General features: G+C 44.4%; 2 protein-coding genes across 2 annotated transcripts in view; one reads left to right on the forward strand and one right to left on the reverse strand.

Annotated features, from left to right (window-relative positions):
* Nucleotides 1-599: 599 nt before the first annotated feature.
* Nucleotides 600-8,261, forward strand: wdcp (WD repeat and coiled coil containing). Its single transcript, XM_083789716.1, has 4 exons — nucleotides 600-684; nucleotides 1,338-3,250; nucleotides 3,533-3,653; nucleotides 8,016-8,261. The coding sequence occupies exons 2-4, from the start codon at nucleotides 1,367-1,369 to the stop codon at nucleotides 8,240-8,242; spliced, it is 2,232 nt and encodes a 743-aa protein (XP_083645842.1). The 5' UTR covers nucleotides 600-684; nucleotides 1,338-1,366; the 3' UTR covers nucleotides 8,243-8,261.
* A 1,097-nt stretch (nucleotides 8,262-9,358) lies between these two features.
* Nucleotides 9,359-25,295, reverse strand: part of mfsd2b (MFSD2 lysolipid transporter B, sphingolipid) — a 30,450-nt gene continuing 14,513 nt past the window's right edge. The window contains exons 4-14 of the mRNA XM_083789717.1: nucleotides 20,672-20,795; nucleotides 17,995-18,073; nucleotides 17,639-17,826; nucleotides 15,742-15,832; nucleotides 14,330-14,451; nucleotides 13,615-13,698; nucleotides 13,072-13,155; nucleotides 12,313-12,422; nucleotides 11,024-11,167; nucleotides 10,037-10,213; nucleotides 9,359-9,483 (exon numbers count right to left, since the gene is read on the reverse strand). Coding sequence (XP_083645843.1) covers nucleotides 9,435-9,483; nucleotides 10,037-10,213; nucleotides 11,024-11,167; nucleotides 12,313-12,422; nucleotides 13,072-13,155; nucleotides 13,615-13,698; nucleotides 14,330-14,451; nucleotides 15,742-15,832; nucleotides 17,639-17,826; nucleotides 17,995-18,073; nucleotides 20,672-20,795 — 1,252 coding nt within the window. The 3' untranslated portion in view covers nucleotides 9,359-9,434. The remainder of the gene's footprint in view (nucleotides 9,484-10,036; nucleotides 10,214-11,023; nucleotides 11,168-12,312; nucleotides 12,423-13,071; nucleotides 13,156-13,614; nucleotides 13,699-14,329; nucleotides 14,452-15,741; nucleotides 15,833-17,638; nucleotides 17,827-17,994; nucleotides 18,074-20,671; nucleotides 20,796-25,295) is intronic.

A 25,295-nucleotide genomic window follows, 5' to 3' on the forward strand; every position in this document is an offset into this window, starting at 1 on the left:
TACTTATTGGTGAGCTATTGAATTGTGTGACTCCAGAGGTCGCTTGTTTGTAAAACAAATAATAATAAATACAAATAAAAACAAGAGCCGAATGCGAACGAAAATAAGGTAGATATGCACAGCAGTCTTGAAAAAGACTGCATCCTGAATTAGAATATGTTTATCTGAATCTGAATGTATACTACGACAGCAAACGCTCACATCATGCGCCATCCAGTTTATTTTGCGGACAATGCTACCAGTTGAGTCACAGTATTCCATGGGTCACGAACTTCGCTGAAGCATGTTGCCAACCAGAGCATTTTCCTTGAACGGATCCGTCGAGATATTCAACTCTCTCTACATTGTCGTCTTCAGCATTCGTCAATTTAGTTTGTCATGTATTTCACGCTATTATAAGAATCGATTATTATGCGTTTAGTAAATGCGTTTACTACATTCAAAATACGTTTTATTTAATAATATATCCATGGCCTATGGACAAAATAATTTCAACAATTTTAGTGCGAATACAAATTGAACGATTCTAATAAACTCAAAGTCCCATGATGCACTGAGATATTCGTTGTTGTTGTTTTTATTTCCAGGTCAAGTATGCGGAAAGCTGAGCCGGGAAACGTCAAACGTGAACGGAAAATTGTAAAGTCTCGATATATCTGGCAGTGGCACCTTGCCACTGAAAAGGTACTTTATTTTGCTGTTCAATTATATAGGCTACAATCGCTACATCATGTGCATTATGTGTTAACAAATTAGACAAGTATGAAGCTTGAATTACTTGCCTGACAGACATTTAATTTGTTATTGTATTTTTTCTCAACTATAGCTCTGGAGACCTAAAACGGAATTTAAACCGTAATAACTAAACTTCAAATGGCTGTTAGTTGTTACTTAAGTTGTTAAAAGCCCCATTTGGCTTTCCAGTGTTACAGTTCTATTTATTATTACAAACGTTTGCTATTTTCACCAATACATCCTAAAAGTAACTTTATTTTCTACAGCAATATGTATTTATAGTTTGCGATAGATTTTTGTATATCATGACTGAGTTGAATTTAAATGGCAGTAATGGGATGAGGGGCACACCTACTGTACTATAATTACTATGTCATTATCCTGTGGATACCGTGATAGGTCATTCAAGCATAAGCAGCAGTAAGTCCCTCCTTACAACACAGGGTGAGGGGATTAACGCTATTCTTAGTGTGTGTAGGTGGCAGTGGGTAACAGTCCTAGAGGAGCAAGCAAGGGCCATTTCAAATCGTATGGAGTCTCTTCTAATATTCTCATTTTGAGTGACACCTCTTTCATTTCCTCCTCTCCCTCTCTCTCTGAAGAAGCCTGCTTTTTCTCGTGAGCAATCGGCATGGACCTCGGCAAGGCAAAGCTGCTGAGGACAGGCGTCAACACCCTGCACCAGGCCATCCACCCAGTGCACGGGATCGCGTGGACGGACGGGAAGCAGGTCTGCCTGACGTCTTTCGGCTGCACCAAGGGTGAGGCGACGTTCGGTGACACCAACGTCATCGGGCAGTTCGAGCACGTGTTCGGCCTCTCCTGGGGCCCGCCGGGCTGCTCGGGGTCCCCCGCCTTGCTCGCTGTTCAGCACAAGAAGCATGTCACCGTGTGGCAGCTGCAGCTCAGCGCCCTGGAGCAGAACAAGCTGCTCTGCACGCAGACCTGCGAGATGAGCGAGCCGTTCCCCCTGCTCTCCCAGGGCTGCGTGTGGCACCCTCGCCTGGACATCATGGCCGTGCTGTCCAAGAAGGACACCTCCGTGCTGTTCGCGGTCAGGGTTGACAACAGGAGGGTCAAGGCGGACATCCGAGGCAGCGGCCTCATCCACTGCGCCTGCTGGACAAAGGACGGCGCCCGTCTGGTGGTGGCCGTCGGCAGCGCACTGCAATCCTACATATGGAACGACGCGCAGAAGAGTCTAGTGGCTTGCTCCTTCTGCCCCATCTTTGACGTGGGAGGCTACATCTGTGCCATACAGCCCACAGGGGAGGCTCAGGTGGCAGTGGCCACGGAGCTGCCTCTGGATAAGATCTGCGGGCTAAACGCTGGCATGGCCTTCGAGTTCCCTGCGGAGGGCGAGCACCTGCGCGCCCGGGGGTCACACTCGGTCGCGTCGGACGACGACGGCTCCGTGGACTCCCGGAGGAGGTCGTTTGAGTCCGACAGATCCTCCGGCATGTCCCCCGGCCCTGGACCCATAGATCTCACACACCTCCTGGAGAGGCACCGTCACTCCGAGCCCAGCCCCCTCATAAGCCTTCGACGCCGCGACACCATGACGGGCTCCGGCCAAGACTCGTCACACCTGATCCTGGTCACCTACGAGCGGAAGGTCACCACCACCCGGAAGGTCAACATTCCTGGCATTCTGGTCCCAGATATCATCGCCTTTGACCCACGGGGCTCCACGATGGCGGTGGCATCCAACACCTGTAACATGGTGCTGGTGTACTGCGTCACGGCCTCGTCAATGCCCAATGTTCAGCAGATCTCTCTGCAGAAGAACGAGAGGCCCAAAGGAGTATGCTTCCTGAACAACAAGACCCTGCTGGTGATTGTAGGGAGGCAGAAGTCCACGGACCCCACCTTCCTGCAATCCTCCAACACGGACAAATACATGCTGCGCATCATGGTTAAAGAGCTGTTTGACGAAGAGACCCCGCTCGTGAAAAATGCCTCCCACAGCCTCGAAACCTCCCCTGACGCAGGGATTAGGAGGCACTCGGATCATCGCCTGCCTAAAGATGACAGGGAGATTTTGGGGATAAAGGACTTGTTGTTGCCTGGCGGAGGGGTAGTCCGCTCACCAGGCAGCAGGCGTAGATTAGTGGAACAGTTGAGCGATCCTCCCAGCCCTGTCGCCGGCTCCGTGGACTTCTCCAAACATACGTCGGAGCAACAACGGTCCATCGACAGTCTCAACATGGACCACGGCGGACGCATGGCCTCCTTTGCCGCGGCCAGCCGGGACTCCAGCCGCGCCAGCTCGCCACGATTTGAGCCGCCGAGCAGACTCCGCGCCGAGGGCACGCTGCCCCCGGGCGACAAAACGAGCGCTGTGAATGAGCGCTCTTTGGAGCAGCTGATTCAGACCATGGAAAGGCTGTTTAGCCGCTGTGCAGAAGTACAGCACTGCCTGACTGAAATGAGAGAATACACCCAGAATGGGAGGAAGCCGCAGAGCGCATACCCAAACGCATGTGAACCCCCATATGTTAACGTCACATGTCAGGTATGCTGTTTATTTAAATGTACTGTATGCTTTAAATATATAATATTACCGTGCTTATTTGGTTATTGGTGTTATTGGTTATTCTTGAAAGTGTGTGAGAACTACTGAGTGAGAAGGCGTTTGTAGAGTTGGCCTCGGGTCTTAATGGGATAAAGAACGATTGGCCCATGGCAGGGATCGGTTTGCGTGAGAAATGACGAGGCATTTGTTGGTATACCGTGAACATTCTTGTACATGTGATGCATTTTGACACCCCTGCGTGTTGTGTTCACCTCCGTGCAGAGGCAGCTGTCGGAGAACGTGTTCATCGATGAGAGAAGGCCGGTGTTGCTGTGTGAGGGGAAGCTGTGTCTCCGCGTCGTGCAGGACCTCTTCGACCTCACCATGGTGGAGATGATGTATGGTACGTCTGCGTCAAGCCCCACGCACTGGTTTTGATTTCAGACTTGGTGGGCAAACACAGAGGGGCCCTTTAGTTATAACTAGCAGTGGCGTGCACAGATAGACACTAGGGGGTGCTAGAGCACCCCCTGCCCTTTTGGCAATTTTGCTCATAAAAAAAAAAAACGCTTCTACTATATTATTTAGGCCCCCACAATCTAAAGCTATGTTTCTATTTCAGTGCTTCTTCATTTAAAAAAAATAGCAGACCTACAAGCTCGTAGCGCGCCACTCAGTGGCGCGCTATGAGCTTGTAGATCTGCTATTTTTCAATAGCTATAAAGCACCAAAATGGGTTCCCGCCCCAAAATCCGCTGCACAGTCAAGGTGCCCTTTTTTCACTTGAGCACCTGCCCCTCTAAATGTCTGTGACGGAAGAGCGAGCTACAGCAACCGCCAAATAAACCCCACAAGAAGAAGCTACAGCTCACACAGTTTGCTGGCCACTGCTACAGAGCTGATCATGAGGTTATATCTTCCCTTCTTCTCTGGAATCCTGCCTCAAAGCAGAGACCAGTCACCAGAGGTAGAAATCTGCCACTTACTGATGTCATCGGTAGAGACACATGCATCAGTAAGCAGGAACTGGGGATGTCAATGAAGGACCGGGAAGTCTGGCGGGAAGTCTGTGAAATGTATGATCTCGACCGTGGTCGAAAAATGATGATGATGATAACAGCCTAGCCCTAGGCCACAAAGTTGTGTGTGCTTATTATTATTATTATTATTATTACTTAGTAATAAAATAGCCCCTTGAAAACAAGATGCTGCATCTCAAGGGGTTTATCCTCTAATTAGTTACATTTTGAATAGATGCTCAGATACTCTGGCTATTTGGGGGTCCAAAGTAGTTACCTTACCTGTCATTTTTCTGCACTGTATTTCCATCAATGTGGTGTCTTGAGTCTCCCACTAATGGCCCCTACACATTGTAGGACTTTTAAAGTTGTCGGCGAGTCATCAGATTGTTATGTATTTCACACTACAGGACTCGGGAGTCTTTTTTTTAATCGGCTGTCATTATATCTTTGTGTCACTCACACTAAACGATTGATCACCGACTAGGGATCACATACTGCAAGTCGATGCGATCCAGACCCGATACATACATGATGCTACATTTGTTTTTTATTTCAATTCATTTTGACGTCTCACGTATGGGTGCAGGATCCCGTGATGTCCGACAGGATGTAGCCTGCGTCTCTCTCTCTCTCTCTCTCTCTCTCTCTCTCTCTCTCCGCACACACACACACACACACACAGGATCATACAGGGCGAAATAAAGTGAGACAGGAGTCAGGACGCTAAAATCTTGATTTTCATTAAATCATTGCTCGTGCACACACTACTAGTAGCTGAGCACAAGTTCTCGTTTTCAGCAACGCCCTGCACATAAAAACACACACACATTAAAACCTGGGAGCTGACCAGTACAACCTCAGCCTTTTACTGTTGGAGCAGCTCCACTGGAGCAGTTGGGGGTTCAGTGCCTTGCTCAAGGGCACTTCAGCGGTATTGGGTGAGTGATGACCAATCACTTCCGGACCCAGACTTTCCCTGCCTGTCCGGGGAATCGAACCGGCAACCTTTCGGCAACAAGGACGCTCCTCCACCACTGCCCACACACACGCGCATGTGGTGGTCCAAATGTTTGTCCTGCGTTTTAATATCAACATTATTCAAGTGAGATGCGTTGGTTTATAGACTATTTAACAGCTAGTATATTAGGCTAATATAGCTACCTATGACACCCGGAATAAATGTTATATATTATTATCTATCGATACAAACAGACAGACAGACAGACAGACAGACAGACATACAGACTTTCTGTCTGTGAGCACAGCTTTCCTGAGCTCTCATTGGCTGTAATACAGGCCTTCTCGGGATGCGGTCGCAACCCAGTTCATACTGTATGTGTATGATGTCCAGTCGGCGAGACAGCCAAATATCAAACCTGCTAGATATTCGGAAACGCTCGGGAAGGATTTGGCGAGCGCTTTTATCGGCGCTGGATCTTCTCGCAGCTCCTTTCACACACACAGCGAGCAATACCTCGGCGATCAAAGCCCGATCTTGCGTCAGATCAGGGGTTTTGTCGGCGAGCGCCAAAAATGCTTCCCGACAGCATAATCAGAGTAAATATCGTGCAGTATGTACAAGCCCTAAGGCTTGATGTCTTCTAAAACTGTTTTCTGAAAAACATATGTACAAGGACCCCCAAAACGATATGTATTTGGTCACTGACCCCATCGCAAAAATATTGTATTCCTCCAGGGACACCCAGAAGCAAAGATTTTAGTTAAAAATGTTTAAAAAAAAATATATATATATATATATACTGTATATATATTATTCAAAGATTTGCACAAAATAATGTTCATGATTTTCATGAAGTTAATAGCGTGGCACGAAGTGACGTCCTATGAGCTTGTAAATGTGCTGTTTTTGAATAGCCAACCAATGTGACATATACAGGTATATATCGCAGATGCTTTCCCGGTTTTAATGGGTTGATTTTTGACGATAGTCTCATCTTCACGAAGAAGCAATTTATAGTAATCTTAGTTCTGTCCTGACAGAGGGAGAGTACAAAGGGTTAGTAACTTCCAGGAAACGGTATTTTCAGTAGACGCTTGGCATGGAGGGCTTCGCTCTAGGTCACCTGGGTCACATAAGCCATGAGTGAAGTCCCAACTGAATGGCTTCCTCAATTTCTCGCAACTATCATTTTTAAATACGGTACATTATTTTCCTTCACGGGAGTAAGAAAATATCTTATGTCATTATGGGGGCGTTTCGTTATGACGTCGTGGTATTGTTGAGCAATAGTTTCTCTGTCAACATGCAGAGTCTATAAATGGAAGGTGATTAAAAGACTAGAGGTGATTACACGTCCTAATTCAGAAGCAGCTTACTACTACTCTAATTAACCCATTCTGACCGGGCACCCATTTTGGTGTTAGCATCATGTTATGCTTTAGCTATTGAAAAATAGCAGATCTACAAGCTCATATCGCGCCACCGAGTGGCGCGATACGAGCTTGTAGGTCTGCTATTTTTTGAAAAATCGAAGAACGACTGACATTTTTATTATCTGATCTCAGGTCAGAATGGGTTCATCAGACCAGTGTGTGTCCGGCGGAAACCTCGTATGAATCTGATCTCAGGTCAGAATGGGTTAAACGGCCTGTGTATTTGCTGCTTCTTCATGACCGGCTCGCCATGCTGATGAACACAGCATCAATGATGTCGGTGACACAATTGAGGGGATTTGTTATCTTCCGTCGCCTTCCTCCCAAACCTCATTACATGCCTATGAGACAAGTAGGGCTGAGCAATAATGGAGAAGAAGAATAAAATCACACGGGCTATAGTTGCATAAGAGAGAGGGGGTCCAAAATGTACTTCTAAACGAGGTATTGCATGTATAGTATTAGTGCTTTTGGTAATATTTGGTCCATAAGTGATATGTGAAATGTAAAAAAAAATCAAAAACACTATGTACAAAAGATTTAAAAAAAAATGGCAGCAGTGAATGACCTCCTTTCTTTGGGGAATTGCATTTATCTCCCCTTGTGATCTCCTGATAAGACACCATCTTTTAATGGATGTGGATGGTGTCAGTATTAGTAGAATTTGGTTCTATATTTGGGTAGTACCAGATCCCTGTCGCTCCCTCTAGTATTGGAACTGTGGGTGTGTCCCTCACTTTGGAGAAGTAGTTAGTCAGGTATGAGGGTAATGAGGGCACTGCCTGTTTGACTCTCTTAGATCCCAATCCCATGTTTATTTGCTTAACCCTGTCTTCTACCCTGAATTTTCATTTCACTCTCACTTTATTAAAGATGGAGTGCTGTAATCCCACACATAAAAACATATGAACTTAAGCCTCATCTACAGCTGTTTATGATGTCTCTAAAATCTAAATTGGGGTATTTTGATTGGGCCTTTTGGCTTGAATATTATAACCACACTAGTGGGTCTATTAGAGTAATGTTAACTCAATAGACGCATACAAAACAGACAAAGTACAGAAATCATGGCACTCCATGTTTAAAAGACCATAAGAGTGTTTTTTGCATGTTTAGAGCTTTGAAGTCATCCTTTACAATAAAGTATATTACTGCCAACAGCTTTCCAAAAGTGGTTAATCGGTCTAATCAATTAAGTTGATTATACAAAATCAATCGATAGTTGCAGCCCTAGATGAGTGCAACGTTATGATTAATTAGAGGAATATTTATGTCAACAGTGTTGACAACAAACAGTGGATACCGGCTCATTCGTGCCGCTTATCATTGTATGTTTTCTCTTCCTCCAGGTCCGTTGTGGGTCGTGTTGGTCGCCGATGCGGACGGCTTTGTGCCCTTGACGTTCAAGTCCAAAGAGGAGCTCATGGTACGGAACGGCAAAAGGAAACCATCCCTGCGTGCCCCTGTGAGTCCGGAGAGCTCCTGCCCGCCCAGCCCAACCCGCTCAACCGCCGGCCCCAACGTGAACACTCTGCCCAGCACAAGTCCAGAGCAGTCCAGCACCCTGGACTCATAATAAGGAGACTCGTTCTACCCACTTGCCTAAACGCACAGAGATTCAACTCATACGAACAACCAGAGCAGAGCTGCTGTGAGCGATAGCTTCTCGCTTTCTAGGAATGTACATTGTTTTTTTTTTCTCCTCATTTTTTTTTTTTTTTTTTACAGGAAACTGTTTGCACGTTTGAAAGTTGTTGGGGTTTCTTCCGTTGTTGTTTTTTTTTAAGCTACCGTTTAGGCCTCTAATGCTATTACAATATCACTCTATCACTAAACTAAACCACAGGCGTTTTTTATTACTCTGTCACAAGCAGTTCCTTCTTCCCAGTTTCGGGTCACAACACCAGGCTGTGTGGTAACACAAGCCACCACTAGAGGGCAGAAACATAAAACAAAAACAATCCTTCCTGCCATTGTGTTTTGTCAATTCTGACTGTTGTTGAGTGCAGTAATGCAGTGGTTCTCAAACGTTTTAAATTCAAGGGCCCACGGCTTGGTATGGATTATGCCACAATAGTACAAATGGACCCTTATTTGGGTCCATTATTTGGGTCACTGAGTTACACACCCATTAAGGGGCCATTTGGTTCCTCGCTATCAATCATTTAGGAACCCCCTACCTAAAGGACCGCAGGGGGTCCCCGGACCCCACCTTGAGAATGACTGCTGTACTCAATCTTATAAGGAAAGGAACCGTGTAGAGTTGTGATGGGGGTCACCGCGGGAACATGAGACTCAGTGGTGGCGCTTTGACAATTAAACTGGACTGCAATCTTGAGTGTATTCTGGTGTTTGCCTTGCTATTTCTTTGCCTTTCAATGTTTACTGTCTCGTGTTGTCTGTTTTCAGGACAAATAACTCAAGTCATCCATTCTACTAACCCAACGTCAATAGCATTTATTTAGTTCATCAAGCTGTTGTAATCAGATACCGTTAATAAATACCAGCTATATAGAACCTAGCACAGCAAATAGTAATATACATTCATTATTATAAATTAAGTATTTGCATCTCTCTCTATTTATATATAGCTGTACATTACATGATCATGTGAAAAACACTTAAACTCAAAATAGTTTACAATAAAACAAACTTGTTTGGTTATTTTGCTCAGTGTAATATACACTAATGAATGGAGAACATCCCAGTTGGATTCTGGAATACGTGGCCGTTGGATTTGCAGAATCCCTCGCGGTCAAACTTTCAAATCACGCATTACTTAAATCCTCCATTGTTCTGGAAGTGAGGCCTTGTTTCCTGTGGGAATCAGCAAAGAAATACAAATTAGAACCCCAGCAGTATCGCAAACCACTTGCACGGCTCTATAGCAGTAATGATAACACTTTTTGTAGCACTTATTTAAAATGGTTTCGCAATACAATTATCAACCCATTTAAACCGTGAGCATCTGTCTCGTTTTACATTTTAGCATTGGCTATTCAAAAATAGCAGATTATGCTCAATAGATATACAGCATGTCACGAAGAAGCTTGTACATCTGCTAGCCTATTTTGAAAGGTCTTAAGTGTGAGAACTGAGAAATGTAGAGGATATTTGTCGAATCTGCCTCATGCCTCTCTTAAAACCCATTCTGACCGGGAACCCATTTTGGTGTTAGCATCATGTCGTGCTTTAGCTATTTAAAAATAGCAGATCTACAAGCTCATATCGCGCCACCGAGTGGCGCGATACGAGCTTGTAGGTCTGCTATTTTTGAAAAATCGAAGAACGACTGACATTTTTTTAAATCTGATCTCAGGTCAGAATGGGTTAATGGGTTGAATTCTGGACGATATGATGGCTTGCTCACCGTAGCTCCTCCAGGCAGACTTTGTTCCTGAGTCGGACGTCTTCGCTGATGGGATAGAGGACCAGGATCATCAGCCCCGTGATGATGAAGACCACCGGCGCTCCGCCAATGAGCAGCTTCAGTGTGTAGGCCACGGGGGCAGGCTGTCTGCAGGCGCCTGTGTCATAGCCAGCAAATCTATAAACACACACACACACACACATCCCTTTTACACTCAGGTTACAGGACATCGACCTGAAGTCAGACATTAACGTTTGTGTGTTGCAGATGAGGATATAGTATGACGCCATTGAGTAGAGCAAATGAGTATCGCTAACGAGGACAATGCTATACGACTAGCAATGGTGTTAAGAAGACATTGTAGCACATTATTATTATTACGTAGCGCATGCTATACTTATTTTCTTAGCACTCTCTCTAATTGATCAAACACTTTGTCTCTCAGAAATGACTAATCTCGGGCCCAGGCCGTAGCGTAACGGTCTGGGCACCGGACTGGTAATCCAGTCGCAGTGTGCCGCGGGTTCGACTCCCGGACCCGACACGGCCTTTACTGCATGTCATCCCCCCATCTCTCTCCCGTTTCCTGTCAGCCTACTGTCTGTCCCTTCAAAAAATCAATAAAAGGCGTAAGCCGCAAAAAATATATCTTAAAAAAAAAAAAAGAAATGACTAATCTCGCTTGAAATGGAGACAAATAAATTAGGCGAGGTACATCATAGCACTTTACTGTATTCTGACCTTCATAAGGATGAGATCAACGTACTCTTAACCACGTTAACCCCGGTGTCCCTATTTTTGGCATGTATTTATACTTTTTACAGATGACAATTTGCACACACACAAAAAAGAAAAACTTCAAAAGAAATAGCAAAAACAAACTCACAACACGGTGTAGACTGGCTATTTCCGCCGCACATACACACCAATGCCTGGTGAAGCAGAAAGTGGTTAAATGCCCAAACTATGAACTGAAAAAAGGCTTACTGCAAGCACAGGGTGGAGACTCCCAGGGAGATGCTGGAAGCAAACTTGGTGAAGAAGACGTAGAATGAGTAGAAGATGGCCTCGTGACCTCTGGAGTAGGGGTTAGCCAGCCTGAAGTCATCCACCACATCTGGTAGCATGGACCTGAACACACACACACACACACACACACAGGAAAACAGAATGTTAATAATAACATGATAATAATATTTTATATATATATAAATAAATATATATATATATATAAAAAAAAAATGTAATAGTGTATTTCGTATTTCCTCATTTTTCCTTTGCTCGTCTGATTGGTTTGTTTTTTGAGGTTTTATTTTGTGCCTCACCACTAATGACCAGCGTCACTTTTATGATATAGGGACGGTAAAGCTAAGACCTCGGTCTTGCACAACCCAGTTGAGGCGGCACCGTCTGAGGATGCGTGGTCTACTAATGGGCCCCTGAAAAAAGACGGTGGACTTACAATTACAGAACTAATGACACCATCAAATGATCAGCAGTGCCACCGGCCCACAGGGACACAGTGGGGATAAACGCTGGGTAAACAAATGTCCCTCCCACACCAAACGAGTCCCCCCCCTCCTGGGAGACCCTGTAATTTGGGTCTGACGGAGGGAGGGGACAGTGGAGGAGGTCTATCATGGAGACGATAGAATAACAGAGAGACAAACAGACAGAGGATGACATTGCTCCCCACTCTGTGTTGTAATAGCTAAGTGTGTGTGTGTATGTATTACAGCCGTGTTTCCTAAATCCTGGGGTCAGGGTTGCCCTTTGACAGGTCACCAACCAAAGATTACGGGGGAGGGACATGAGGCTTTGTTTGTTTGGATGTATGGTAGCCTAGCAAGTGTTCCAACAACCAATCACATAAATTAATTCAATGATAAGAGCGCCCCTCACTTCACACAGGTGTGATTCTTTTATTTTAGCATTGGCTATTCAAAAAATAGCAGATCTACATCAGCTATTTTAGACGTTTTCTTCTCTTCTGGGTGTTCCTGGCATAAAACATTTTCAGACGGGGCGGTCCGCGGCCAAATACATGGGGGTCCTTAAAAAAGTTTGAGAACTACTGATTTAGAAGGTACTATAGATACTATAATCGTCACCATTTCGGCCGTGAAGTCCTCCCACAATTGAGAGGGGCCAGACTTAATCTGCCCGGGGCAATATGCATCGCAAAGGCCGATGAAGGCTGTGGCTACACGAGGCTATAACATTCACATGCATAATGTAGTCACTATTTTCAACTCTTGGAACGTTAAGATGCTTACCATGGCAGCAGGAGCGACGCGGCCACACTGAGTCCGGAGGAGACGGCCACCACGTACGCCACCACCACATTGGGGATGAACACCAGCATCACCGTGAAGGGCATGATCCACTGGAGACACACAGTGGTAGAAAAAGTACTTAACCCCATTCTGACCTGAGATCAGATTCATACGAGGTTTCCGCCGGACACACACTGGTCTGATGAACCCATTCTGACCTGAGATCAGATTCTAAAAAATGTCAGTCGCTCTTCTATTTTTCAAAAATAGCAGACCTACAAGCTCGTATCGCGCCACTCGGTGGCGCGATATGAGCTTGTAGATCTGCTATTTTTTAAATAGCTAAAGCATAACATGATGCTGACACCAAAATGGGTGCCCGGTCAGAATGGGTTAAGTAAAAGTATCAATACTGCACTGTAGAAATACTCTGTTCACAAGTAAAAGTCTGGAGTTCAACATTTACTTGAGTAAAAGCACCAAAGTAACTGGCTTCAAAATGTACTTAAAATGCCTAATGTAAAAGTACCCGTTGTACAGAAGTTTTCAAATGTATAAAAAATATCCTTTTCGTGGATCTACAAGTTTCGTAAGCAGTTTAACTGAAGAAAGAGTTCCCCTCCATGTTTTTTACATTTGCCTTGCCTTCTATCTTTGTCCACAAGAGGGCACTGTAGCATCAACAGCACTCGTGGTATAAATAACCGCTTCAGCACCTCAGAAAACCTGAAGCGCAGAAGAGATGAAAACACTACGAACCGTGATTCCGCAAAAGGCAGCTGTCTTCTTCCCGAAGCGCTCCAGGAACCACTGCCACAGAGGGATGCTCACCACAGCAGAAACCTGCAGAAACGGGTACAACCGGATATGTGTGTTAGGTATGCATGTGAAGTGACTGGTTGTGCGAGCTTGTCAGTCAGCTCGATCAATATCTTCCGTGAAATTAATTAGTAATGAAGACAACGGCTCATAGTTAGTATTGTAAGTGGAGCAGCTCTTGCAAAGGGGTTGGCGGGGTACGAGTAAAACTAAAGATTGTTCTTAGAACTAACCGTGGCAAAGCATTGTGAATACATCTAAGTCTAAGGGCTGGATCACCTGTACTTTTTAGTTTTTTTTTTTTTTTGTATATGCACTATAATAAATATATGGTCTGTTGTTACTAGTACACATGCACTGTAATTCCCACAGAATCCCATCTCCATAGGTGTTCCCAAGAAGAACAGGACAGTGTCTTTTCCTCAGCTTAGTAATATGCTTAAATTCAGCGGGTCCTCTCGTCTGATCTGAGGTCGTACTCACCAGGATAGTCAGCACAATGTTCTGGAAGTGATCCCTCAGGTCCACAGCGTAAGTGCAGAACAGGACAAAGTTGCTCTGCACCAACTGGAAAGCACAGATTAAATGTTATTTAGCCACTCAGAACCTGCCTGATCCGTCCTATCTATTCAGCAGCACCATCCCTGCTTGACGTCTCCCTGTGCTGAGTGCCAAGCAAAGAGGAGACAAGAAAAGATGCTGACAGCCTTTCCATGCAGGGGATTATCCCAACTCTGGGCTTGCAAGAAATGACAACTGACACCTCCTCTGAGAGGGGAAAGAGAGAGAGAGAGAGAGAGAGAGAGAGAGAGAGAGAGAGAGAGAGAGAGAGAGAGCAACTTTGTGGAAAGATTCAGACATCTAAGAGTCTGAAATGTGTTAAAGAATAAACTATACTGTATGTCAAAAATATAATGCAGGCAAGTGATGATGTTTTGCCACAATACAAACAACAAGATGACATGCTGTGTTTATACGATTTGACAGACGCTTTTAACTTTAAAGAGTGTTCAGCGACGCTGATCTAATCAACATTGAGCGCCCACCATTCAGACACATTTCAGATCCTGCCGATCACCCCCCCACAACGTCCATGCAGCCACCCACCATCCCCCATTTACAGTTAATGCCTTATGCGTCATGTCTGAGAAGAGCTTTGTAAATACAGTACGTAAAAAAAAAAAGGCGTAGCATTTACCTGAATGGCCACCGTGATGAAGAGGAAGGAGGCGGTGAGGGTGAGGTACGGGCCATGCTTCATCACCAGGATAAAGCCCTTGTGGAAGGGGATCTGTTTGTCCGTCTTAAAAGTGTACGGGTCTGAAAGGACATACATACAGCAGGGGTCACTCACAAACTATGGAGACAGGAGAGGAAAGCCTGTCCATGATCAAAAGTATGCAATAACCCCCCCCCCCCCCCCCCCCCGCTTCCCCAAATGATCTCAAGATCAAACTACTGTACAGTTTCATGAATTTGATTGTATTTTTCCTTCTTAATTTTTCAATGTGACCTACTCTATATTTAGTCCATTTGGTTAAACCTTAACCCATTCTGACCTGAGATCAGATTCTAAAAATGTCTATTACATCCTGACAGTTTCATTATTAACCCATTCTGACCTGAGATCAGATTCTAAAAGTGTCTTCGATTTTTCAAAAATAGCAGACCTACAAGCTCGTATCGCGCCACTCGGTGGCGCGATATGAGCTTGTAGATCTGCTATTTTTAAATTGCTAAAGCATAACATGATGCTGACACCAAAATGGGTGCCCGTTCAGAATGGATTAAGGAGTCTATATGGTGAGTCACTTATCGTGCATGTATGACTGTTTCCGCCTGTGACACACCCCTGTTTAACCACAAATGCCTATAATCTATGCCTATACCACTAATCTTCTTTTTTTTTTACACAATAATATCTTTGCCTATCATGCCATGCCCAGAATAATTAGGGACATTAGGATCTGTGTGGTGTAAGTGCGAAGTGGATCACGTGAACCAGTGACAATGACATCTGAAAACATCGGCCACTTGGACAATGACTGTTAAGTGCTACCTTCTTCTCTTTCACTGTGACTATTAGTCCAATGTGTAACTGGTGGTGACGCCCCATGAAGTCATTCCACTGTGCATATCAAATAACACGCGAGCAATAGAACGCCATAGATCCATCCTCGTTGATAAGCAGAGGGGTTTGGCTGTCTGGCTGACTCTGGCAACACTAGAAGTGCCCCTGCATTGCGGTGGACGCTGGGTTTTGCCCCCCACGGGGGGGGTTGCAAAGTACAGTGAAATACAGTATAGAGCGGGGGAAAGAGGGAGGGCATCACACCAGCAGCCCCAAAGGCAGTGGTGGTTCACAGTGATTCTGTTCAATCATTCTATCCAAGTAAGTACAGATTATATAGGCTATGGTACAGAAATGGCACAGAGAGAGATACTCTATTATGTACAGCATTGGCTGCAAGATTGCTGATGGGGCACTTTGGAACGGGGTGAAGGGTCAGTGCGTTCACGGCACGCCTCGTAAAACACACAGGCATGTGCACAAGCACACACGTAGTATAGTATGTTCCCACACAAACAAGCATGTACACAATCACTCACCATCTCTCTCCTTGACTCCCAGGACCATCACGACGGTGCAAACGAGGAACACTCCTCCGATAACTCCGGCCGCTATCATGTACACCTCTTTCTGCAGAGAGGAGTATAGGGGAAATGAACATCAATCCGTCTCTTCTTCTCTGCATGCACAAAATGCAACACATCGCCTTCTATTCTTGACCTCTTCCATGACCATATAACTATATAACTATATCATTTTATGCTTCGTCGTACAATGGCGTCACGGCACGAAAATATAGCCAGTTGATGCATTGCATTGCTATGCGTTGTGAGCTTGTAGATCGGCTGTTTTCGCTTTATTTAACATAGATTTTTGGGAAGTCGTTGAGAATTGATGATGATGATGATTTCGGAAAATAGAATGATCCGAATTTAAAACAATATTCTGCTTATAATGACATGCCCAGAATCGAGATGCGGGATTAAAAGCGGTTAATATTCAGTTCATTGTGCTCTCGATGGTCTCAGACAAAACATCTTGGTCATCAAAACAGACATTATACAGACTTATATTAAGTGACAATCTCAACTTTCTGTTGCCGTTGTTTTCCAGCAGCTCAGCCCAGGATAAGCCAAACTGTACAAATAACTACATCAACAGGAAAGAAACCTCCGGCTGTTCTGTATCCTAAAATACACACTTAAAGGTACACACTTAAAATGCCTAAAAAAACCCAACAGGAACTGTACTGCCTTAAACAACTCAAGGTTGTTTGCTATTTTTCCATGTGGCACAGCGGAGTGGTTTATTATTTATTCACATCAAACGCTGCTCGTTTCCGCGGACCGAGGGAGCGCCCCCAGACGGTGTGCCACCCTCACCCCTGACCACGGAGGAATGCAGCGGGCTGCTATAAGGAACGGCTTTGGAGCAGTGAGCGGGCCGCCCCGATAGGGTTCACACAGACTCCATTGGAAAAGGAACCATTTGAACACCCGAATAGCTGTGGCGGGGACCGAATCCAACACGGGACACTTTGGGCTCCGGGGTCCGTTTCATCTTCTCAGAAAGTCCCAGAAGGGATTCACTGTGAGGCTCTTGCGGGTTGTCTCTAGTCCTGTTTACTCACGGTCCTCCTGCAAACAGCAACATGGTCTCATCATGTTGTGTTATGCCTCCCAGTCTAAGTTAGACTGGAGGTGGAGTTGAAATAAACTACAACATTTTCCTACTTATTGAATTTGGGGACCGGGGGTGCCTTCAAGTGTTCTCGGGTGGGGTTATAAATAGGCTTAATGGCATACAGATTGTAGAGGGCCCCTCAGTGTGGAGCAGGGGTTTGAACGGTCTCATGTGAGGGAAAGGGAACCCCTTTTGTGGTCAGAGTGAAAAGGGGAGCTGGCTCCGGATGCAGGGTTCAGATATCAAACAGTGGTTATATAGAACGCGAGGTCATTTTGAGGTGGTGACTGCTAGACAGTCAGTAAATATGAACTTAATTTAATACAACATGCCTTTTCACTCGACGTTGGTGTATTGCTTGCTGCCTTTTTCCGGCCTCCGAACGAAGTACAGTGAAAGTAAACAGCGATGTTGAGTATTAATACACCGTTTATACGATTAGTTGCATGACGGTGTCGTTAGTGGAAAATAACAGATTTGAAGGTAAAAAAATGATGTGAGAAAAGCATCTTGTTCTGTTATTTTTCTGTTAAAACTACAATCCATTGTCTCTCTCTGGATGAGAGGTAATTGCAAACACTTCAACCACTGCCGATATGTGCTAGTTATAATATTAACATCCTGTACTAGAGAGGTCAAATAATATTTTATTCATTCAAAAAAGAAAAATTGGTGAGCGACAATCCATCCACGTTATACTTAGCTGGCATCTGACCTCAGGTCAGGTCAGGGCCGGTAAAAGCTGATACTTACAGCATGCGACAGGAAGTCCTGCGAGTGCGCCAGACTCTTGACGATCTCCGCTCCACTGCTGTTGCCGAGGTGACCAGCGGTTGCGTTGTGCGTCACCGGGAAGCAGTGCTTCCCGGTGTGAGCCCCGGCAACGATCTGGCCCTGGATGGCAGCGCCCACCAGCGTTCCCAGAACCTCTAGGGTCATGCCTACCATCATGCAAACACACACGCATCAAAACCATAGATCGAAAAAACGGAACAAAGAAAACACGCATCACAAAAACAAACAAACTCAAAGACCTGAAGTGACACGATCTATTATGATAATGACTATTCGGTTCCATCAAACAATGCGATGCATGCTAATTGACTTACGGTAGGCGGTGGCTGAATCCCTCTCCTTCTGGTCTGTGCTCAGGAACATGGTAAGGGCAGAGTAAGGCACGTGGAAACACTGCAAAAGAGCCCAGACACAACATGTATGGTTAGAACATGACAGGAAATGAAATAAAATAAAAATAACCCACAAGCAAAGGAGACAGCAATTGTTTGGGGAGCAGGCACAGAGACATCTTTGGGAGACTGATATGTACTTTGTTGATTAAACTGATTTCATCTGACAAGAATAATGAGTTTATTTGAAATGTGAATGAGTGGCAGTAAATTCTGCTATTGAATCTAATGTTTCAAAGTGGAATTTGAAACAACTTGATTGTTGAGCAACATTTTATTTTAGTTTTAGTCATAGTCTTTTGAATAGTTTTAATTTAGTTTTAGTCACATTTAGTGTTTTAGTGTTAGTCTACTCTAGACTAAAATGTATTTGATGCCGTCGTAACGACAGTTTTTTTCACATGCTGAAAAATAGACGATCTACAAGCCCACAACGCGTTGCGCTGCGACGCGTTGTGAGCTTGTAGATTGTCTATTTTCAGCATGCAACTGTTGTAAAATGACTTATACTGTCACGTCCTGTCCTAGGACGTACCACGCCTGGACCGTCGTCCCTACCTTTGCCCCTCTTCCCCTGGCTGATTGTGAAACTGTGTCCACCTGCGCTTCTAAGCTGAAGAGACTTTGGTTAATGAGCATGGAGGTATATTAGGGACTCTGTGTTATTGGTTAGGTTGCTCGATTATAATGCTGTGTTTCCAGAGAGTGGGAGTTTATGTTATATTTGCCCTGGGAGGGTTTTCTGAGTTTAAATAAGAGTGCTTGAGTGCAAGTCGTTGTTGCCTTGGTTATTCTGCTTGTCCACTAGTCCCTTCCTAACATTTTAGTCTAGTTTTTATTTGTTGCCGAAATATTTAGAAAAAGGTAGTCGATGTTTTTGTTAGTTTTAGTCGACGAAATCAACACTGATGCGTGCGAAACGGCGTAAACGGTAACCTTCCCATCTCTTTGACTGCCTCCTTTTCACACGCCTGGCAGGGAATACCACAGACACAAACGTGAATACGTCAACGATGGTAAACACTTGACTTTCCGTGCCGACAAACCTCAGCTCTCCGTACTTGCCCTCGCTGTACACCACCTATCCCAGGGAATAAGGCGCACAACCCCGGCCTTTCTTCACTTTTTAATTTACACTGCAGCCCAGTCAGCATTGTGGCTGCCCAAGCGTCCATAGTGAACCGCGACCAAAATAAATGCGGCCGTGAGACGTCCTGCCATGAAAGCCTTCAGGCCTCATGGTGGCTATGCAGCATGTCATTTGTGGGGCCTTGCTGGAAACGTCCATTTATAGAATTAAAAACTGCTACACTGCAGCGACAGGGAGAACTAATCAATGTAATGGCAGCCCTGTGATCAGAGGCTCCCTTCCGTTGATGAGCATTAGTGTATGTTTGCATGCGCTCACGTATGACAGCCCTCAAATTCAGAACAATAACAACTGTATTGTCCCAGAGCTCGCTCCACGCACGCACGCACACACACACACACACACACACACACACACACACACACACACACACACACATCCAGAGACAATGAAGAGAAGCTAAAAGTGGTAACCAGCATTTACCCAGCCAGCGGTTCCTGGCCGGGACTTGTCATATACTTATCAAGTAGTTAGAGTGACATGCCATTACATCGGCCCACAGTGTGGCTATACAGCGGTCTGTGCACTCTGCAGTGCATTATGGGGGTTAGCCAGAGGCACACCACCTCTGAGAGGGACCCATGAATGGATTGGACCACAGTTAACAAAAGGAAACCAGAAATAAATACACATCCTTGTTGAGGTCCCAATATCTAAGAGCTTTTAGTCTGTAACTTTCTATATCTCTTAACCAAACCTCTCTATGGACATGTTGGAGTTGCGAGATCTATTGTTTAATTGCACAACAAAACGAAACAAAAAAAAACCATTTTGGCATGAGATGAATGGAAATGTAAACAGTAGCACTGCTTTGTTATTTACTCTATCATGTTCATTCATGTATCATTCCGTCACCAAATCATTATGTTAACCTCAGAATCACTTTGAGGGAGAGACCCTCATTATTCATGGTGAGTTACAACAAAACAATAACATTTATTAATAACAATTGCAGTTAAAATAAGGCCGGCAGTGGTTTCGTTTTCAAAGATTTTCCTTTTTTGCAATTGGTAAGCAAAAAGCTGAACGGCTCATTTTACTAACATGGCCTACAAGCCAGGCAAGGCCAAATTGACTGTATACTTTGTGGTACGACCATGTCGCTCGCTGAAAATAACAAGAGTTCAGTTTACATTCAGTTATGTTCAACGAGCAATATGGTCATATGACTAAGTATACATTAGCCATTAGCCTTTGTGTGATGTGGATTTATTCTTTTTTTTGTCTCTATGTATATTGAAATATTGTAGTTCGTCTGTTTTCTCCATTCGTTGTAGTGTTTAAGGCCCTGTCCAGTCCAGTTCTGTATATGGATTGATGTGCAATGTGAGAGATCTGGATCTACTGTACTGTAAGTGCATTTCCCTGTACATCTCTAATGTACTCGCCCCGGTGACGGATGGTGATGGTGTTTCTGGACTTGAGGTGACAGCAGTCATATATACTTACAGTGACCAGCGTTTGGTACAGGCAGTAGAACCCCAAGTACCAGAGGAACCTGCTGCCGGCGATCGGAGGAACGAACCAGAGGTAGAAGTACGACACCACCACGAACGGAGTGCAGCCCACCATCCTGGAGGAGGACACAGGAGCACACAGCGACGCACAATGAAGAATCAAGAAGGGTTTATAGTATGGCCCCATATTTACACTGGCAGCCAAATCTAGCCTGAGTCAGATCTGTGCCACATTCAGATTGGAATTGTTTTAAGGACAACTTTGTTTTTGTTTTTCAACCAAAGTTAATGTTTTAGGTTGTTATTAGAGAAAGTAAAAGATGGGTGGTAATTTCTTTTAATTTGCTGCTTTCTTTAGTTTTAGCGATTTTAACTATTTTTTACTAGGGGTGGGGGCATTCGAACATGAGGCTATGTTGTATTTCTTTACAACATTTTATGTTGATTTATTTTTTTATTATTTACTATAGTCCTACTAGACCCCATCTGGCCACAAAAGATCACGGGAACTACTGGTGTGAAGGAGGTGGTGACAAACTGACATATTGAGCCTACAACACACAGTATGGGAGCCCCCAGTACCTCTACCTCCACACCAGTAGATCCCGTGATCTTTTGTGGCCAGATGTAATTTCCTGGGGTCTAGTAGGATTATAGTAAAAAAAAAAAAAAAAATCACCATAAAATGTTAAAAAATAAATGCATATGTAGCCCCATGTTCGAATGCCCCCGCCCCCCTGTCAAAAATCACTACAATCGCTGAAACGAAAGAAAGCAGCAAATGAAAACAAATGAACAATCACATTCAGAGGTGGTTTCAAATCTGATTCAAATCTGATTTCAGTCTGATTCTCAGTCTGAATGCAACAACCTGATAAATCAGATTCCATGTGACTTGTATGTGAATAATGTGACACATACAAGCAAATTCTTTCATTAATTAAAAAAACAAATTCAATGATTTTCTTTCTTCAGTAATTTCATTGAAGGAATAAAATAATAATCTTAAGAAATTCCATAAATTAGAGCAAATGTTTAAAAAGTAGTGAAAATTGCTGATCTGAGCTGATCTGCAATTTTCACTATAGTTAGAGGTCCCGGGCAAATCTAATCTCTCTTTTGGGCCACAGGCTAAAAAGTTTGGGAACCACACTGACTACTAAGACTTACAAGGATTATGTTTGTCCTTCATAGTTCTTTTTGCATCCATATATGTCCAGAAATGGGAGAGAGCTCCCAGCTGTGGACTCAACCGACCGATCATCACCTTCCTGGAATGAGCTCTTTCTGTACCATATATACAGACATGGCCCCTTACAGGAGCTCTTTCTGTACCATATATACAGACATGGCCCCTGACGGGAGCTCTTTCTGTACCATATATACAGACATGGCCCCTGACGGGAGCTCTTTCTGTACCATATATACAGACATGGCCCCTGACAGGATGCTCTGGGTTGTATTGGATATAGCATAAAGTTTTCAGTACCTTCTCTGACACCTTGAATTTCCTCAGCTGCCTGAGGTGACCCTGAAAACCCTCACATTCTAGGCGATTGTAGTCAGAAGACCGCAACGGTGCTATTGAATGATTCATTCCCAGGCAGCAAATAATACATTTGCAGAGAGACGTCTAAGGGTGTGTTTGCCCACATTCATATTTATATTTAGTAATAGTTCATACATTATGCAAATCCTGGTCTGCCCATGCATGAAGTGCAGATGGCCAGACCAGAAGTCTCCTATTTGGTGTTGTGTATTTTCTACTTTTTAGTAGCAAAACGGCATGTCAAGTCTGAGTCAAAACCCAGCCCCCGCCCACTAAAAGAATTAAGATAAAATCTTTATTAAAAGTATAAACTGTCTAATCTCTGAAAACTAACATATTGCTTTGTGTCTGTTTAACCAGGGAAAGGCCAAGTACAGTGCTAGTAATGGCCTATTTAGAAAAAGTGAGAGTTATATAACTTTGATAACAATTTTAGACCAAATTTCCAGCAGATTACTGGAAGGCTTAGTGAACCAGCTGTGATTATGTGTTTGTACACAGCCCATCCTGGGCTGTGCGGAAGGACAGTGAAATACCACAAACCGAAGACGTGCACTTACAGAAGCAGCCACACATACCGTACATGCATACTGTACACTACACACACACACACACACACACACACACACACACACACACACACACACACACATATAGACAGAGTACACAGACAGGTACACACACACCCACGCCAGCTCACACTTGCACACACACAGTCACTCACACACACACACACACACACGCACGCACGCACGCACGCACGCACGCACACACACACACACACACACACACACACACACACACACACACACACACACACACACACACACACACACACACACACACACACACACACACACACACACACACACAGGGTTTCTGCTGTGTTTTGCTGCCTTCAGCAGGAGTGATATGGCTATGTATAATTCATAGGAAAACAACTGGTACATATCATTATGGTCAAAGGAAAACAGCTGCGCCTTTCGGATTCAACAAGAAAAGAAAGGAAGGGAGGCGAACCGCCGTATGACTGCTCTGTAAACGCCACTATATATCACCCACTGGATGCAACCAACCCAAGACCGGAGGTTTAAGTAATCAGAGCTTCGGGGGAAAAAGCTAAACGAATAGCTTTCTTCTGACACGTGCGGTTGGATTGTGGGACAGCGGCAGAGTCATTGTGCAGAACCAGCATCACCACAGACAATGTACCATTTTAGAGACCATGGCGAAAAACAAAAAAGAAGTCAGGCAGTCAGGTGTTCGGCCACACCCCTTCATTACTAAAGACTCCGCCTCCTCACTCTGAGGGCTCCACCCACGCTCTGCATTCCGCACACAGCTCCCATGCAGAGAACGAGACAGTGAGAGAGTGAGGAATGAGTGCAGAGATGGAACAAGAGAGAAAGAGGGAGAAGCAGAGGTAGGGAATGGTCATTTCCAGCATCGTCCAGTCATTGAGGCAGCAGGCCCAGCCCTCTGGCTCTTCTCCTGATTGTTTGGTCTAACAAAAGGCGGCTGACAACGCTGTTACTGCAGTATTGAGTGGTTGGTCATGGGAGGTAGGGCCCCCTGAACAGTTAGAATGTTCTGTAAGATGGTTGTGTTCAGAGAGGTAACCACGGCTCACACACACACACATGAACACATGTGTGCAGGGTTAAGATATAACCACCCAACCCCCCCCCCCCACCCCGACCGTCTGCATATCGGCGAGTGTTCTGGGAGGAGTGAAGTGTGAAATGAAAACCTGAGCTTTGCTTTCTTTTACTTTGCTCCAAACAAACCTGCCCTCGGCAGTTGTTGTAGCGTGCCAGGGAACATCAAAAGTTAAACTACTGTAGAATAAATAAAGCATCCCCCTCTGTCCCTAGCCAATAGACCAAATTCAACATTGTACATAACTCTACTGCTCAAATTCAACACATTGGTCCCAGCTAAATCTTAGCTGCAGGCGTACATCATTCCAGAACTCCTCTTCAACAGGGGTTACCTCTGCAAGAAGGATAACAAAAGATAAACAAACAAAAAAACGCTGCTGTTTGGTTCCTGTAGCATATATACTCATACACTTGCATCATCCCCCAACACAAACACACATTTCCAATAACCATAAATAGTATTCACCTGTACACAGTATATAACCTGTATACAGGTTTCAATATTCAAGTATTTTTGTAAAACCTTACACAAAAGTGGCCAAATAAATGATTTAATTGCACTATACTGTATGTTCATACAACAACACATGCTCACATGCTGTCATTATAATTAACTCAAGTCATCACAACATAAACAGCAGTGACCACAACCTTTCTCCAGGTGCAACCAGAGCAAGCCCAGTATATATACACAGTGTATATACAGTATACTGTATGGTATTTGGGATACCGTAAGTTTCCATTGGGCTGCCTATTCCCCTTTTCGGAATGTGATTGAGGAATCCTTTTTTCTAGGTGGAGAGTGAATGACTGTGACCTCCACACACAGCAACACCTCTGTGGATGCCTGTGGTTATAGTGTCTGTGCCTGTGGAGTCTGTCCAATGCAGGAGATACCGCATAATGGCCTGAACCAGACCTGAACAATGAACAACGATGCCGGTGCTGCGTAACCTATAGCTACAACTTGGAAATACTGTAAAGCTTATGGAAGTTGGGTATCTTACTGTGCAATAAGAACTCTGTTTTGGCAGTGTGACTTTTCACATATTAACATTTCTTTTATATAGGCCTACCAAAATTAACATACAGTATAACTCTCACATCCACTATAATGACTAGGTATTTGCAGTGTTGCAGTACTGTTTTGAATTCCTTCTTGCCCGGGTGTTGCACAATGGCTTATCTGGATAGTTACCGTAATTCTGCAATTTTCAGTTCCAAAATTAAAAACGTTATTCTAAATATTCTGGTAGCAGTGTTTGAAATAAATCCCCCCAATGTGTAACAAACTGTCAATTATGTGTTTTGGACCGCTTGTGTGTGTGTGTGGACAAAGCTTGAATTGGATCCCAGAAGTTAGACGTTTGCACCATTGGGTGTGACTTATTACAGTAAGATTGTGT

Source organism: Protomyctophum parallelum, assembly GCF_964188405.1.
Source record: "Protomyctophum parallelum genome assembly, chromosome: 19".
Taxonomy (NCBI): domain Eukaryota; kingdom Metazoa; phylum Chordata; class Actinopteri; order Myctophiformes; family Myctophidae; genus Protomyctophum; species Protomyctophum parallelum.